At 38.2% G+C, this 18407-nt stretch overlaps 1 protein-coding gene across 2 annotated transcripts in view; it reads left to right on the top strand.

The window, feature by feature from the left end:
* The first annotated feature begins 864 nt into the window (after nt 1-864).
* Nucleotides 865-18407, top strand: part of col15a1b (collagen, type XV, alpha 1b) — a 45749-nt gene continuing 28206 nt past the window's right edge. Inside the window, exons 1-2 of one of the 2 annotated variants that reach the window (XM_017420930.3) lie at nt 865-1201; nt 1456-1520. In XM_017420930.3, coding sequence (XP_017276419.1) covers nt 1191-1201; nt 1456-1520 — 76 coding nt within the window. In that variant the 5' untranslated portion in view covers nt 865-1190. Of the gene's footprint in view, nt 1202-1398; nt 1521-18407 lie in introns of both variants that reach the window. The other variant, XM_017420929.3, reaches the window with a different exon arrangement.

The raw sequence follows: 18407 nt of genomic DNA, 5'->3' as shown, positions 1-18407 counted from the left end.
GGGGGGGTATATATATTGACAACTTTAGAGAGCTGAGTCAAAGAGAACAAAGTTTTTCAAAAAATTGAACAGATCTCTGTGTATTTCAATTGGGAAACTTGTTGTAAATCAATGTAAATATTTTGAAAAGTATAAAAGTTACAAAAAACAAAAATCATATCCAGAATGTCCCAATAGAACTGAATATTTTGATATATGAATGGCGAAAATAGCACAGAGTATGCAGAAGTACTTAGATCGCAAAAGACTTACGGAACAATAAATAAAAAAACTAAACAAAAGGGAGGCCATTGTGTGAATGCTGGTTTAGCATTCACACTATTAATTCTATGGAGGAGGTCCAGAATTAAGTGGCACGGTGGTTAGAGAAAGGACTGATGGACTTGCTGCGACCTGTCCACGGTGCAAAATGGCTGCTAGAGACAGGTACCAGCTCCTCTCTGATCCTGCACAGAACAACGGGGAAAAAAATGGATGAATGGAAGATCGAGAATTCCAGAGAGAAATAATCAATACAAATACAAGGTGTTTTTAAAGGGTTGTAAGTGCTCAAAATTTGAGAATTTGTGACCAGACTAATTGTAGAAATACTGTTTTCCAAAATGATGCCGAGCCACCTTCAATCTGGACCAGGTAGCATTAAATCACTACGAGGAGGATACTCCATTTATGAGCAAAACTTAAACTGTAATCTGTTGTTTCTACTCAAGTCCTCTTGGAATTCCATGACTCCAAGACAAGTTCTTAGTCAACTAAAAGTAGCTCATGAAACCCTGAAGTTGAAGTTTTTCACCGGGACTTCAAAGAGATCAAGATAATACAAAAAGTCTCATCAGCAGATTGTCAGCTAATGATGGCACAAATTTAACATGATATTATCTTGAAGGTTAAGAAATTATCTCAAGCAGGAGGTTAAGAGAAAGAGTCTACTGAGTGAGTTAAGGGAAGTATTTTTTTTTTTTTTTTTTTGAGGGAGTCAAATTTCCCAACTCGGTGGTTCAACTCTGAACTGAGAGAGTCTTTGTGCCGACAGAGAGAGAGAGAGTGAGAGAGAGAGAGAGGGAGCAGGGTGACTTCAGGTCTGCAGGCTGAGGCAGGACAGAGGGACCACGGTGTTGGGCAGAGTTTCATCACACACATGCACTCGGAGTTCCCTCTAAAGCTGGATTTTTATTCACTCACTCACTAAAATGTTTCAAGGGTAAGAATTTTTTTTTTCATCTCAGTGATTTCTGCACAGAGTCAAAGCAAACTTTCCCCAAATATTTCAGATCTTCTCACAGTTCCTCACCGCTCCTCAGAGCAGAACAGGCTTTTGCATTCTGTTTAGTGCATAATTCGTGATTTTAACTTGTTGCTGTGATCCTTTTTTTTCCTTTTTTTTTTCGTGTTTCCAAGTCTACGTATGGCAGCACCAAGCACAGCTCCCAGCATGTCCCTGATGTGTCTCCTCAGGTGGTCTCTCGCCCTGCTGCTCGCCCTGCTGTGCTGGCCAGCTGCTGCCCTGCAGGTTATAGAGGGTAAGATTCCTGCTGCTGCAGCTTTTTCCTCAACATTATCTCCATGAAACAACTCACTGAGTGGTGGAAAGCAGGGTTACTGACCCAACAGATGCTTTGCTGAAGGAGTCAAACATTGCCTTTCCTCTTGCTCATGAGAAAGTCTCATTAGGTTGGGCATCTTTTAGAACTGAAAACAATTTAAAGTTGGTAAACTTGCAACTATCTGTCTCCTTGTAGAAGCTACCACATATATGGGGGTTAAATATCGATCTTTAGGTTCTTTGCAGATGTAGTTTCCGTCCATAAGTGCAGCGACTTTCTGTCCTAAGATGATTGAACATTTGACAAACTGAACATTTCAACAATTTATCATGAAAGCCTTTTATATTGATACAATAAATTACTGACAATTCATTCACTGATATTTAAGTTGACTGAATCAGACAACATTTGTGTGTCACTAAGGTTGATTTTTTTGAGGGAGTTGATGGGTTTGAGTTAGACATAAATGTAATAAAAGTCCCTAATTCATACAGGGCAATATTAACATTAATACAGAAGAGGGGATTAAAAATGTATTTCACTATTCTCCACACAACCGAGAAACAAGATTAGCTTTATTCATTTAAAATATATATTTATGTGGGTTCATCAACACTAAGACTAGTTGTAGAATTTAAAAATATTTGTGTGCCTGACTATATTGTGTGTACATTCTTATACCTACCTACCTACATTCTTATTGGACTATCACAGGTTTTTGCCACATAAAGAGAGGTAAAAATGGCAGAAACATGGGTTGAAATGTCCTGGCATTTAGCTTTATTGGTCTGGTCTCGATTTGGTGCTAGTTAGGTTGCACTTTCACCTTTTCATTCCCCCACCTCGTACTTAGTGTCTGGCATTTCATCTCAGCATGTGACATTTTGGACACATGTGCGTCGCTGATACTCAGCTAAATGGTCACAATATGTATAAATATGGCCATAAATATGCCTCCATATAGAAACAGTCACATACCAAGGTGATATGTCAGGACATAATTGAACATATGAGACACTATCATAAGCCAGACTTTTCTAAAATGTACTGTACTTTAATGGATTAAATGTTTTATTGACTGTGGAGATACAAAGCAAGGCCAGGGGGCATACAAACATATCTACGGCAGGCAGCTTCTTTTTGTAACCACAAAGTTTGAGTGCAAAAAACTGCAAAACATACAAAGTGGTAATAACTTGAATAACCTGCTGCTGTCCTGATTAAACCACAATCTAACTGTAAATATATATATATTCTTCAAATATCACCTCACCAATTTTTAATACACTGATCCTTAAACAGATGTCTTCTTTTAGTTAAAAAATGTGATTTCTAAAATAACTTTTTTTCTAAAATGTAACAGTTTTTAAAATGTGATGTTAAAAACCTGCATTTCAACTGACTTCCTTCTCCCAAACCCAATAAATATGGGACTTAGGCCTTTTTTAAGCCAGCGTTTGTTGTCATGGCTCTCATTCTGTGACTCCCAGCTGTGCTGCTCTTCTTCTGCAGCTCTGCACGAGAGTGATAGTTTGTTTATTTGGGAGAAGACCCTCCCACCAATAACCCACTAATCCCCTTTATCTTATCTGTATGTGTGTGTGTGCATGTGCAGCGGGGTAGCTGGAAGTGACAGACAAGTCAAACACGGCACCAGAGTGGGAAGTGTAGTGTTTGGCTTGTATGGTAATGGTGTGAGGGGTTTCCTCCTCACTGAACTGGCTGTTTGTGACGTTTGAGATGTTTGCTTTGGGATGAGGAAGAACAATGAGCTTTCAAGTTAAAGGCTGGGAACTCAAATAATGCTGTGACACTTACTCTGACAAAAGATGGAGGAAATGATGTCAGAAAAGGACTGATGTTGCACATGTGGCAAGTCAAGAAAAAGTTTGTGTCGTCTTGTCTGAGTTAGACCATGTAAAACAACAACACAGCTCATGGGATAGTATCCAGGAGGCAGGACTGTGGCATCATCAATTTTAAAAGGCTGTGTTTAGTCAGTCAACATGAAAACACAACCGTTTCGTTAAAAGTTTTTTTTTAATTTTTTTTATTTACTCTGAATCCCAGTTCCAAAAAATACTATTTAGGGGCTCATAAGACACAGTTCTGTGTGGACGCAATGCTGAAATGATTTAAAAAATAAATAAATAAACCTTTGCATATCCACAAAATGCTACTTCCATGTAGACGGGCCCACAGTGTCCTGGATGGGGTCACCACAGAGGACCGTCTGCAGCCATCCCACCCCATAGTCTCTGCATGTCCTCCTTCACTGCATCCATTAACCTTCACTACTGTCTTCCTCTTTTCCTCCTCCCTGGCAGATCCATATTCAACAGCCTTGGTCCAATATCTCCACTATCCCTCCTCTGCACATCTGAACATGTCTCAGCCTAGCAGTCTTTAGATTGTCCAGCCTGAGCTGTCCCTCTGATATACTCCTGTCCGTTTTGGTCCCACCCAATAAAGAAAACCCTAACGTCTTCATCTCTGCCACCTTCAGCTCCACTACCTGCCTTTTCCTTAGTGCCACCATCTCCAAACCGTACCTTCATCACGCTCATTTTGTACACCTTCTCTTCCCTGACACTCATCTCCACCCTCTCCACCCGGTCTGAACTCTCCTCTTCACTTCTCTTGTGCACATCCATGTTATGATCTCACGCTTCATTTTTCAAGTCACATTTCTGTGTTCAATGCCTGACCAAACTGCAGTTTTGTCGCTTCAGAAAAAGACAATGGTCACGTACACAACAATGTTCATCACGGGTTTATTCAGACAAAGTCATAAAAAACCAACAATACATGAAATATTTTCATTATTACTGGACTGGAGAGCAAATCAAGGGAGGTAAAGTACAGAAGAGAAACATGGAATATTGTTGCAACAAACAAATAATTCGATCATATGCATGTGCAGAAGTTGTAAAAAAATATTAGCAAGAAAGGAACACAGCCCTGAGGTTTTATTCACTTCGCTGTGTAAAAAAAAAAAAAAAAAAAAGATCTAAAAAACTAAAAAAGAAATGTAATAATTTACTTGGGAGCACCATCTCAGCTCCCAGTGCTATATGATGAATGAAAAGTTTCATCACAACACTAACTTCACTTCTTTATACTTTGCCTGCAGGCAGCCAGACTTGCTTGTAATCTTTTAAAGTGGTCATGATCAGCAGTTCTCCAGGTTTTCTAAAGGTCTTTCAAAGTTTTTCTTTGAACTTTGGCTTGCTTTTTTGCTCATTTTCTGCCCGGTCCTTGTACCCGGCCATGACAGTGCTGCGCAGTTTGTGCAGCACAATATGCTGTCTTTTACACTGTCAACATATGCCGTCTTTCTTCCTAAAAAATAAGAGGAAAATGGATCAGTGAAAGACAAAAAAAGAAGTGGCAATTCTGAAAACCAACAACAACGAAAAAATCTCCAGCAGATAATCAATGTCTGAAAGTTTTCAGCTAATAGTGCTTCTTTTTTGGTACTAGAACACTTTTTTATGACAAACTGTGTTTTCTTTGGTATTTTTTAATATAAATTTAACCTAATAAATGGCGGAAAGTGTGTCTTTGTGACAGCTCGTTGGTAACAAAGAGACTAGAGAGCAATCTTAAAACTGGTTATTTTCCAAGTTGTCTGTTATGTGTGACACAACACTGATTCATTCATTGAGTTTGGGAGCCTTTTAACCTTGAATGATTCATAGGTCAGAGTTACGTGGCTTAACAAGCAAAAAAAATTACGTCATTCATTTGACAATGATCTGATATTGTATGGAAAAATTAGTAAAAAAAAAAAAAACAGCCAACATCCAAAGTAAATTTTTGATAGACTTTCCAAAAAATCTGGAAAGATGTTGATCAAAATCACTTTAAATGTTTATGAGCAAGTCTGGCTTCTTTGGTGAAAAATGCAAAGAAATAAGGGATGACTTAGGACTTTTGAGCACTTTAAACTCAGGTTTAACCTGGTCAGATTGCCATAGAAAAAGTTGTTATGAAAAAGCACCATGGGGGATAATTCAAACTTGACATTGGAAAGCAGTATGTTTCTGAAAAGGATGAGACTATCTGTGCTGACACATAAATCAAAGGCTGTGGCAAAACTGAGGGTAAATAATGTATCTTCATCCATCCATCTGGGAGCTGGTCCTATCTCCAGCAGCTACTGGACAGGTCTCCAGTCCATCACAGGGACACATGAAGACAAATGAGACAAACATTCATTCACGTTCGCACTCACATCTAAGGAGCATTTTTTACAGTTGCCAGTTAATTAACCTCAGAAACATGTTTTTTTTTTTTTTGGCCTGTGGGAGAAAACCGGAGTACCCAGAGTAAACCCACGTGTGCACATGAAGAACATGTAAACTCCATGTTGGCAAACCTGTGAGGCAACAGTGCTATGCATCTTCATAAAAAAGTGATTTATTTTATTTTATTTGTTCAGTTTTTTGAAACTCTCAGGAATGATCAACCTTTGGTAAATCGCATTTATGTTCATGTCGAAATTTAGACTGATAAAGTTCCTAATATACACGTTTCAATTCATTTTTAGTGTTAGCTACCAAAAAAGTTATCTCACGCTTGCAGTTTTCCTTCCAGCAAGTGCTAACTGTATTTTTTTTTAAATTTATTTCTCTGTCTAAATGTTAACTTTGCTGTAACTTCAGCTCAGGAGTACTTAATGTTTTTGGTTTTCCATAACTTCTGTTTTTCCCTCCTTAAAAAAATAGAGAGGAAACCCTTAATTCTGGCTGAAGGAACCTTCACTTTCCATTTGCCGCTGGTTGAGTTCCTTTGAAAGGGTTGCATGTTTAGCCAATATAAATGATTTTAAGGTGAGCCCAGTGGGAGGCTGTTTTTGACGAGTTTCTTCTGTACAGTAGGACCACATGGCATTATTCTTCTGCTCAGTACAGTTGTTAGCGTTGAAATCCTTAATTATACTCCTGTGCCAGGGGCCATTTTTTTCTCCCCTTTCCGACCTTGTTTGGTCTCTGATGTTGCTGGAATAAAACAGCCTCTGAGCTCCTTTTAGGGTTTTATGACTCTGGAACCTGGCAGGCGAGGGTTTCATAAAGCTGCATGAAAAGGACCCTCACCTAAATGTCGTCAGTCTCTTAGGAACCCGGACGCCCACACTGTAGCGCTGTCCGATCTGGAATGTGCTCATTCAGTCAGATTGACTTTGGTTCGAACCTGTTTGGACACAATGGGTCAACTGTGAAAAGGTGTCGTTGCTGTGTGAGTGCACGGCTTACCTCTTTGGCAATTAGAGTAGGGGAAAAAAAAAAGATTTCTCGTGCTGGAAACTTAAAAATAAGAAAGAGTGTTTGTTTAGGATCTTTGAACTTTCCGTTGAAACTGAACTCTCCTTCATATTTTCCACGATGTGACGCTCAGAGAAATGATGCAGGTTGCTGCCAGTGTTTGGAGGAAATAGTGCTGAAAAATGGGATTTTGTCAAACAATCTGCAGCATAGGTAACTCTGACCTGTTTATTATTATCTGCTGCCATGAAAGGAGGATGATGATGTAATTGCTCATGCCTCTGTGGGTGTTTGTTTGGAAGCAACACGTCTTGTGAACTAGTAGAGGGGTTTAATAAAACTCTTATTGGACATGCAACTGATGGACCTTCGGAGTCAACCCAATTCAAGATGGCCACATAGAATTGGGTTGTTGTTTTCAAAAAGTAAACACTGAGATGCCACAAAATGTCTGTCATTTGTTGTTTGGGTACACTGTTTCCATGGTTTCTGAATAAAACGTTATCTATGAATCATAATCATTGTGCACATGTTTCTTGCTGTCACTGCTTTAGGGAACGAAGGAGACAAAGAAGGTCTTTTATCTAATTCTCAAACTTTCTGCAATTGTTCAAACAGCTAATGTGCTGCTTGTGTGCGCAGTTGTTGTCTTTCAAAGATGCACCTTTTACTGCCTGAACTGGAAGATGGTTCATCTAAGCCAAATTTCAAAGAAATATATAGTTACGTGTTTTATTTATGGAATGCAGTTTTGCTAAACTTGATATAAACTTAACTTTATAGCTTTAGGTGTTTAATGTTTTATTTAACCAACAATCCCAGTTTCTTATGCACTCATCTGTTGTCTTTCATTAAAAATGACGGGCACAACAAATTCATAATAAATAATGTCTTTGATGAAGACATGAGGGTGCCAATAAGATCAATGCAGATATTTTAAAAATAATAATTAATAAAACCTTTCAAGCTGTTTCATAAAATCAAACAAGATGTGACATATTCAGGGACTTTAATTCAATGTTGCAGATTGTACAAGAATTTTAGACAAATAAAACATAATACCAGTGATATTACAATCAACAACATTAAATCTTATTTACTGTAAGCTTTTCTTTCACTTACATTAAACTGTAATGTGTAATTAGCATTAAGAAACCCCTTTAAGAGTAGTGGTGTTGAAACACGAGACTCAAATAAACCAACACTCTAATAATACATTTTATTTATTATGCCCTTTTCATCTTTAGCTGTCAAAGGGCTAAAGGTTTTAGGTCAAAGAATGATATTAAAATTATTTAAACAAAAAACAAACCCATCTCAGATGCTTGTACAATGAGAGCTAAGAGTATGACTGATTATGAGTGATGCCTCGAGTTTACATTATGAGAATTGTTTTAAAAATACAAATAAAACCAATGAACCCTGTAAGAAAAAGAAATAAACAGACAGCCAGATGCTGAATATAGTGCTGAAGTGATGGCTGAAAACTGTACCTATTTTATTTATTTATTAGAAATACAGTTGAAAAAACCTGATTTATATCAAACAGTTGTCACACTTTTTGTAGAAAACGTCACTCTCTTTTCATTACTGATTGAACCTTTAAACCATAAGTTGTCTGATAAATGTTAAACATCCCTTTGAAGCAAAAACGACCCTTAGTTGCAGTCATGTGAGCAAAGTAAAAAAAAAAAAAAAAACCTACATGAATGTTTTTATGTAACAGGAATATTCAACTACAGGTAAATGTGTTTTACAGAGGGGTAGTAACTTGTCTGTGCAAGCCTCTGCTACAGATATTTAAAAAAAAAGACAAAAAAAAAGAAAAGCCAAAGAAAAGGACATGAAAAACTCACAACATCCTAACTCTGAGCTCCAAACAATAGATGTTTGTGGTTCAGTTTCTGTGGGCGGTCAGTAGATGGTTCTCTGCCAGTGGAGCTGTGGAACAGGCATGAGATAATATTTTCCTGTCACATTTCTCGAAAGGTTGCCTTTCATTTCACACAGTTTACAACACAATGTCTGTCAGCAAACCTGAAATCCAACAGGAACATAATGGGATCATAAACTGGAAGACTTTACTGAGCCTCATTTATTCTGTTCTTCAAAATCAAACATAAAACGTAACACTAAGAAACATTACTAAAGGACATACATGACAAAATATGTAAAAAAGCAAAATGTTACAAAAATCCAGAATAAATAAGCTGTTTAAAGCTTCAATAAAGCAGCACACAGGCGTTTCACAGCTTTGTAGTCGCTACAACAGAGACAAATTCTTCCTTATTAACTAGTCTAGGATATGGTACATTCAAAAGGAGCTGTATGGATGAGTTCAAAGATCTAGAAATCTAATAAGGGCAGAGAGTGTAGACATATAATGATGCATCAAAACCATGTTAAACCAAAGTTTTATAAGCAAACTACGAAACTTGAATATCAGTTATCTTTAATAGGAAGTCAGTGAAGATATGCTAAACACAGGATTGATGCTGTTTTTGTTTTTGGCGCCAGATAAAAATTTTTTTGCAGGATTCTGAACCAGCAGCAGATGAACTGATGTCAAAATAAAGATTGTGACAATAATCCAACCTGGAGGTGATCAATGCTGTAATAACCGTATTCATGTTGTGATCAGACAGCTGGATGTTAGCTTCCAAATATTTATATATATATATATATTTTTTTTTTTTTTTTTTAAATTATAGCAGAGTATTTCAAATCAAATTTCAGTATTTCAGATCAAATTATAAGGTCCCTAAATTTGATGCTAAGTGTAGACAAAAAAAGATATCATTTAACTGAAGATAGTTACTAGCCACCTTTTTTTTTAGTTACACAAGGGGACCAAAATTTAAAACTTCATCTTAGCCAATCTCAATCAATATTTCATGAAAAAATACATAACTTAGATGTAATATGTAATATTATGTAATATAATATCTATGATAATTCATATAGAAATATCAAATATCTTGTCCCAGTTACATATTATATATTATTTTAAACAAACATACTTTTTTGAACAAAGAAAAGTCGGTCAAACTTAAAAAACATTTCTTGTGCCTTACTCTACCATCAGCTTTTAAATTATTTTTTTCTTAGTAAAACACTTTTTTACAGTCCAATAAAACAGCTAAAATGCCATCAACAAAAATCGGAGCATACAGGTACTACCATTCAACTTTGAAACAAGGAGAAAATACAGAAAAAAACCAAACTTTTTTTGTTTATCATCAAGAGTTTGATCGGTCCAATTAGACCTTGTCTGTTGCTCTTTCCGTGTCAAAATCAAAGATTACTGAGAAATTAAAACTTAATTTTCTTGGCTTCAAAGAAAACGGTCATGAGAAGACCACTGAATCGACTCAGTTTTGTCAGCAAAATGAGTAGCGATAGAGACTCAATTCGTCACAAACAGGAGGGGCCAGGTCTAATCAAATAAATGTTATCTTGGGGGCCAGATAAAATGTTGACTAGGGCCGGATCTGGCCCACGGGCCTTGAGTTTGCTACGTGTGCTTTAATACATTTCAGAGTGAAGCTAACAGATGTGGACAAACAGATCTGAGTGTAATGAAACGACACAAAGGAACATCAGCTTATCTGTGAAATTAACTGATGACCTCGTGGTTATAATGACAGCAGTCTTATTTGTGCTAATAAAAAAGCTCTTTTCTGCTTCATTTACATTTGTATTTGAGGAGGAGATGAGCCCGAGTGAGAACAACACTCGCAGCTGAGCAAACATCACTAAGCGGAGAAACACACACACACCCACACACACACAGACAAACACACACCCGCACAGTGCCATGTGCAAAGCTGATTTAAATAAGTCAGTAATGTCAAATCATTCATCTCTTTTTGTCTCATGTTTAAAGACTTGCATTAAAAAAGGTTGTTTTTAAAAAAAAATTATTTAAATTCATTAGAGGCTCACCATTATTTCAGCAATGATGATGAAAAATTGAGATTAGCTTGTTCTAATTTGATCAAGGACTTTATTGGTAAAGGCTCTTAGTATCAAAAAAGAAAAGTCTCCATAGTGTCTTCCCTTATCCAGCTGCTCTGCTCAGCTGGAATAATAAAAAGATTTTGTTTCCGGAGGTGAACTAAGTGTGAAAGGATGGCGGGAGGTTTTGAGGGGTGAGATGTAGGCAGTATACAGCAGCGATGACCACGGATGCTTGATGTAATGGAAACGATCCCTCTGCAGATGTCCACCTCTGACCTCCTGTCGACTCCAAACAAAGCGGGCGTCTATCTGAAGCGAGCTGTATGCCTTACAGTACACCATTGAGTGGATCTGCCTGTGTGATTTCTGTGTGTTTCGAGAGTCACGAGTTCATCTGTAGCTTTAGCCGGGTCAGTTTGGTATTGTCCCAGCAGCCTGTGTCTCTGTAGGGCTCTCCAGTGTCCCACGGTTCCTGTGCTGTTTATAACATCAAGTCAACACTGACTAAAATATCTGTCACTCAGCGCTACGCAGTTGAGATTAGACCTAGATTTCTTTGAATAGGAGGTAAAAATGGCTCACACAAAGATAAATGGGTATGCTAAAATGAGTGAAATGTTGCTTCTGAAAGCTAAAGCTTCTAAATAGCTTCTGAGCTGTTTGTGTCAGGATTGGGCTTAATCCCACCCTGGGGTCATGGTGTTCTTCTGATAACCTTTTGACATTCAGTCTCCCCTCCCCCACCTTTCTCCTTTTTTAAATCTTCTTCAACCTTATCTAAATCTTCCTGTTCTTGTCTCTCTCTTGCTCACCTTATTATCTCCTCTTCTCCCATCCTTGAAATGAAAGTGTCACAAAACCAGAACGACTGCGAAAGTTTTAACAAAACTAAATCCTTCATTTCCTTTATTTTGTTTGCATTGCCATTTGCTCCCAAAATATAACTATGTTTTTAAAGGCCGACTCTTTATTTTTTGTAATATCAGATAAAGCTTGAAGTAGCCGATGAGGCCCTCATCTCTGGTGAATTCTGTGGGAACACTGTTTAGCTTTTGTGTTTTCTGAAATTCAGTATTGGAGTGCCCACGTTCCGTAATGGACAAAATATAGCTGCTGTAATGTTGCAGTTTTAAAGCAGCATTTCAATGGGAATTTGTTTAAAATAAAAACATCAACTGCCTGTTTTTCTTCTTTTTTTTTTCTGTAGCGAATTTTGTGCTTTTAAACGGGGAGAATATGCATTAATCCATCTAAAATCTGCCCATGTTTATTGGCTGTATTTGGTATTATAAGTACTATAAAGCACTTCAGTTGCAATTGAATCACATCAAATGTTGGATGACTTTTATTGACCATAAAAGAAAGACAGTGTTGCGCCTTTTTAGGCTTGAAATATTTAATTACAGGTAAACATTTTAGAAAAACGATTAGCTTTTTGAACATAAGGCAACAAGGTACATGCTTCACGTGACAGACAGATGGTGACACATAAAGTATTCTGTTGCGAAGAGAAGCTGGTGGCTGAAGATGCTTACAGTAGGTCCTGCTGCTGCAGAACTTGCCCAAACTTTAATCCTTACCCTGTGGTTTTAGTTGGAATGAGTTTGTTTCTTTGGCAGCTATATCGTTGTGCATTATCATATGTTTCAACTGTGGTTTCATCTGTCCCTGTGGCTTTGTTTCAGAAATGTTGAGGTTTGCATATTTGCTGTGATGTCGTGACGTCATAATAAACCCAAGCCATGATGTTTTTTCTGTTTAGGGAGAAAATGCTTTCTTCAGGGAGTCCTTCCAAATGTTCAGTCTTTTCCTAATTCTACTGTCAAGAACATTATTTTAATTATTATTATTTTTTAATGCATTGCGTGATCTGACTTCTCAATGAACTCGTCGGGACGTCCACTCCAGGGACGGATGGAAACTGTCCTGAATGTTTTCCACTTTCTCACAGTTGTTTGGGAGTCCCCCTTATGGCTCTTATAGCCGATGACCAACAAACTTTGCTTCCAACAATTAAACAAAAACTTAGATTTTTTTCTCAGAGGCGCTCACATTTGCTGATGATCACTTAATAAGGTGGACTTTCTTTGCCAAGAACTCAACAAAATTTTATGAAAGCAGCAGGCGTGCACTAAGATTTTTCTGCATTATGGCTTAGCTTAGGTCAACTAAATAATGATCAAGCGTAACTTTACGTGTTGTTGTTTGTGTAAAATTGACTATAATCCTAAATGTCCATTACCATCTTGGTGCTGTGGTTTGGCCGTGACAACTGATTGTTTTCAGGACCGAACTGATAAAGACTGATAGATTCTGACCCACTCCTGGGCAACGCTGCCCCTTTTGCCTGCAGGTAAATCCCCCTTTGTCTTCGCAGAGACTGGAGGTTCAAAGGGTGTGAGAATGGGCGCTTCGGTGCTTGTCGGTGTGTATGTCTGTGCACATCTACTATCATCTCAAGCATTCCAGGCATTTTTTTTTTTTTTTGGTCTCCCACCTGCTGTCCTAGACACAAAGGAGGTTTGATGAAATGGAAGGGACTCTGAGCCGCTGAACCCTAACTGTGGCAGGACTCCAGCCATAACGTTTTGCTGCCCCACAGTGATGTAGCTGTAAATTACAGTCTGGGAAAATTCACATTTACAGTACTTTCCCGAGGTCTGTAAATTGTTTGCCGGGAACTACCTCAGTTGTGCTGCTGATGCTTGAAAAACGGGTTTTACCGGTAATTAATTCCCTGACATTAAAGTTAACGCGCACCCATGATAGCTTTTAGTGTCTCTGGCAGCATTTGTTGGCCCTTCAGTTTAAAAGGCGCTCCTAAATGTTGCTCAACATTCCCTGGCTGAAAGCAGCCCAGAAATATAAAATACAAGTCCAGCGAAGGAGGTGCAGGAAAAGAAGGGTGAATGGAGGGAGGGGAGGTGGATTAAAAAAAAAAAAAACAGTTTTGTAACACAGGCTTCTTTGACCGGTGGCTACATGGTGTTAATGTGTTTGAGAGTCTGAAAATGAGTGTGAGAACAGGTCCTCTCTGTTAACCTTCGCAGACCGCCCAGTTGTAGGTGTGGGATTGGTTCAGACAGCGTGTCAGTCAAACGTGACAGATTCGGGTAAAATCTACAGAAACACAAACAAACTAAGGAGAAATACCACATGAAGCCCTGCTGACTTGCACACAGAGCTGGTTAAAAATGTCTTAAGTCATGGGTGTGCTTTTTTGATTCTGAAAAGAAAGTAAAAAAAAGTTTTGTTTTGTTTTGTTTTGAGAAACGTTACTTTTAAAAAGTCTCAGCTGGTATCTATAGCAGTCACAAAATGAGTTCTGTTATTTTTAACCCCAAAACTCTGGTCGCTGAGCCAAAACTTCTTTCGCTCTATTTGGCAATGTACTCGTGCATTCACACACACACACACAAACAGGAACACACACATAGAGGCAAGATATGTGACAGCCAATTTGATTAGATGTTTTGTTGTTGTTGGTGTTGCTCACGTGTCACTTTATACTGTTATTTTTTATTTTAACTCACTAGTGTTAATTTTAATGGAATTGCACAAGCAATTTTGTCTTGTTCAGAAAGTCCTAATCCAGAAATTTTTGCAGCTTCAATCATTCACTCGTGATTTTCTTTATTTCCTATTTTTCAGCAGACTAAACCTTTCCATTTGCTGTCATTGTCTTACATCTGGGTGGTGATTGGTATTTTCTATGCAGTTATACTAATAACTTATACCAATATGAAATCTTCTACATTTCCCATTTTTCTTTCTGGTTTTTAAGACATTTACATAGTAGTTTTATGCTACATAATCTCAACCCAGTGAATGTCAGACTTTATGTCTGTCCAACTGATCTTGACCACCAGGTGGCAGCAGAGGTAAGCTTTGGGAACAAGACTGCATTTTTGTCACGCTTGTATGTATTTCTTCTTACTTGTATTGACTTGGGGTATTGACCTGATATTCACATGTACAACACACATTTTTGATGACGTGCATAAATCGTGATTTCAGGTTTTAAAGTAATAATTGTTAGGGAGTGTTTTACAGTTGCTACAGTTTCAGGTATAATTTCACACAAGCATAACTCCTGATTTTATGACCCCCCCCCCCAACTCCAGCACCCAGTATGTATTGTTGACTTCATATCGTCCTCTGTGAGATTGGCTGTGACAGTAAACCAATTAGAGTTTATTGTTAGAGGGTTGCTAGGTAGAGCAGCATAGGAACGAAAGGTGATGGGAGACAGGGGTACTGCTTTTGGAATCCAGAGGGTCACCTTGTGTGGGGGAAAAAGAGAGGAAGTGAAAACACTGAGAATGAGTGAGAAATTGGTGGATTTCTTTTGATGACATTATAAGATTACAACCACATTTGCTGCTTTTCATGAAGATTCTTGATCAAGTCAACCAACATATTTTACTCATAAAGCCTGACAGCACTTACGTTTTTTCAGTGCTTTGAAAAGGAGTAATTTTGTGGACTGGTTAATTTTTAAAACTCAAATATCAGCTGTGTAGTGATATTCAGTGGCGGGCCGTGCAATTCACACCTAGGCCTTCAGTAGAGCTCCGTCTGAATCAATCCACCCTCAATAACAATTTCAAGGCTATAAAAAACATCTTTTTATGCAGAAATGCAGTATCAGGAGTTGTTGCATCGCAGATAGATAACTCGTTTAGCCAGAATAAACAAACCCGGGGTGCACAAATCTCCTACTGCAGCTTCAGCTACGACACACGTAAAAAAAAGCATTATTAACAACCTCATAAAATTGTAATATTGTTTATTTATTTTTAAAGCTTTTTTTTTGGGGGGGGGGGTTTTTATGCCTTTTACTGGACAGGACAGATGAAGAGAGACAGGAAACCGGAATTAGAGATAGAGAAAATGACACGCAGTAAAGGGCCGTCCGACGCGGGGATTTAAACTGGGGCTGCTTGCAGCGAGGACTGTAGGCTCTATACACAGGGCGCTCGCACAACCCACCCCATACCATCATTTATAAAATATAAAATAGCAACATTTCACTCACCAAAAATGTCTTTACTTGAACACAAAATCCATCCTCCTTTCTTTCCTCAAGAATACTTCAATTACTCTGTCGTACAGATTAGCCGTGCGTTTCAGTTCCATCAAGAAGTCCTTTTCTATGGCCATCGAAGCTAATGCTGAAAGTCGAGCCTGCCCTGTCGTATTTCTGGCATAAGTTTCGCATAAGGTCGGAGTTGACCGACCTTTCTTAATGATGTCCAGCTTTTCTTGAAAAGTCCGTCTTGAAAATGGCTTTGATAATAAATCTGCAACCAAATCCATTTCTTCTCCTCCTTCAGCCATTTTGGGTTGACAAAACAGCGATCAAATCAACACAACTATATATTTTTGCTCGTGCAGCTCACAAATACGGTTTGCTAGGTCTGGCTAGTACGCTCTCTGACTATCCAATCAAAGAGTACGAATGTGCTGACGTCACCGTACGCCTGCTAGAGGGCCCTGGTGTAGCCAACTCAATATCTGATTGGTTGAAGAAACAGCTTGGTTGACACTTATTTTATACTACAGGGCCCGCAGAACTGATTGTGAAGGCCTCCAGGCAGATTTCTTTGACCCTGGCAACAAATGATTGCTGAAATGTGATTGGTTGAATGCTTTAATATAAAAATCCATGCCTGGAAATAGCGCAACCAAGGGAAAGGCTATGAAAGGAAGCAGACCGACCATTTGGAATTATTATTGAATAACAAATATCTGAATAATAATTATTCAGATATTTGTTAGGCCAGCAGAGAAGGCCTTGCAGGCCCTGACGGCCCACCACTGGTGATATTTATTTCTGACCAATCAGATTATCTAATACAATATAACAATGAGTTGGTGGATAAATAGATTTAGTCCCGGAGCTTGAACTCAGAGTCGATTATTTATTGATATTTTTAATTCTACTGTTCTGAAATGATGGATGTTTATTTGATCTAGTAATATATCATTCCTTAAATGGACTCATGTACATTTGTTTTTTTAATCATTAAAATAACATTTGTAATTTCAGATTTTATAGCAATGATTTCAAAGAGAGCTTTTGTTTGATGCTTGATGCAAGATTTTATTGCCCGCCACACTGAAGGACCAAAGGTGGCTGAAATGTTTCTGCTACTGTCTCTCATATTAGCAAAATATCTCATGATCACCTGGACAGATTTTGATTCAACTTTCAGAAAGGTATTGTATGTACATCTACAACTGATTACTTTTTGGATTCGGTCCAACCAAGATGTCCGGCCCGGCTGACTGATCTTAGAAAACACAAAAATGGCTGAACTTCAGTCAACTTGGGATACTGAGCTCAGATTTGGTGTAGTAGTAGCTGGGAGTCTTTGCCAACACATGTTGTGAGTGAAAATGTGTGAGATTGCATATATTGTTATTTATATAGTGTCCATCTTGAATCAAGTTGACTCCAAATGTTTAAGAGTTGTAGATGTATATTCAATGATTACTTTCTGAGAGGTTCGTTACAATCTGTCCAGTGGTTCATGAGGTATTGTGATAAAGGTACAGAGAAACAATCACCTGTACACACAGACGTGAGCAAAGATATAATCATCCTTTGGCTTTTAATGGCAGGCGATAAATAAATTGTCACATAAAGTAATTTGCTGACTTGTGGAGTTTGTGTACAAAGATATGAAAGTACTAGCATTCAGAAATACACAGGATTTTGTGAAATCATCCCAAACACAGATATTATGAGCTTTAACAATGAAAAATATTGATGCTTTTGCGTTACAAAAACCCAGCGGTAGAATGAGACAAAACTATGAACCAGGACACTTGGTTTTTATCCCAACCTATTGCGGCAAACAATAGAAAGCGCAAGTGTATTACTGAGGGCTGCATTCCACTTCTGCAGCTTTGCAAAGTGGCTGCTCTGTAGACTTTCCTCTAAGTGGAATGCAGCCCTTATTTAAAGCTTGTAGGTTTGTCACTTTTCATGTTTGTTTAGCTTGAAAGAAAGGTTGCAAAATGCTACGAGACCAGGCTGGGTCAGAATGTAGCTTCACTACAGTTTAGAAACACCAGTTCCAACATTATATGTGCCATCAAACAAAGAACACTTAAAGTTTAATCTAAAATAAATCATATTTTCATCTTTGTGATCATTAGCTGTTGTAACTGATTCGTTCATTTTACAGATAGCGTGTCTGCTAGATTGTAACACTGCCAATGTTTGAAAGAACATTAAATCTGAACAAAGACAACTGACTTTTACAGATGAGAGATTTGGTGGTCATCTTTGTTCTGCGTTCCACTTGCAGGTGTATTTATGTATAAATTCTGTCTAGAAGCGTTTCTGTAAATGAGCCAAAATAAACCTGCAGCACAGCAGCACAGCACTGCCATCTGATGGCAAACCTTCTGCAACGCCCCGGCGCTCGTGCTTGACCTTACCAAACATTTAGAGACGCACAATACAGCGGAACAAGCATGTCTTTGTCATCATCAGTGTGGGGCCCCTGTGCCTGCACTGGGATCAGCGAGGTTCAACAGAGAGACGAGCCACACGATGGTTATGCTTCCATTCAATCGAGTGGGGGGAAAAAAACGTTAAATGGAAGTGATGAAGTCCATCGCT

Source organism: Kryptolebias marmoratus, linkage group LG20, assembly GCF_001649575.2.
Source record: "Kryptolebias marmoratus isolate JLee-2015 linkage group LG20, ASM164957v2, whole genome shotgun sequence".
Classification (NCBI taxonomy): Eukaryota; Metazoa; Chordata; class Actinopteri; order Cyprinodontiformes; family Rivulidae; genus Kryptolebias; species Kryptolebias marmoratus.
This window is presented reverse-complemented; position numbering and strand designations above follow the sequence as displayed.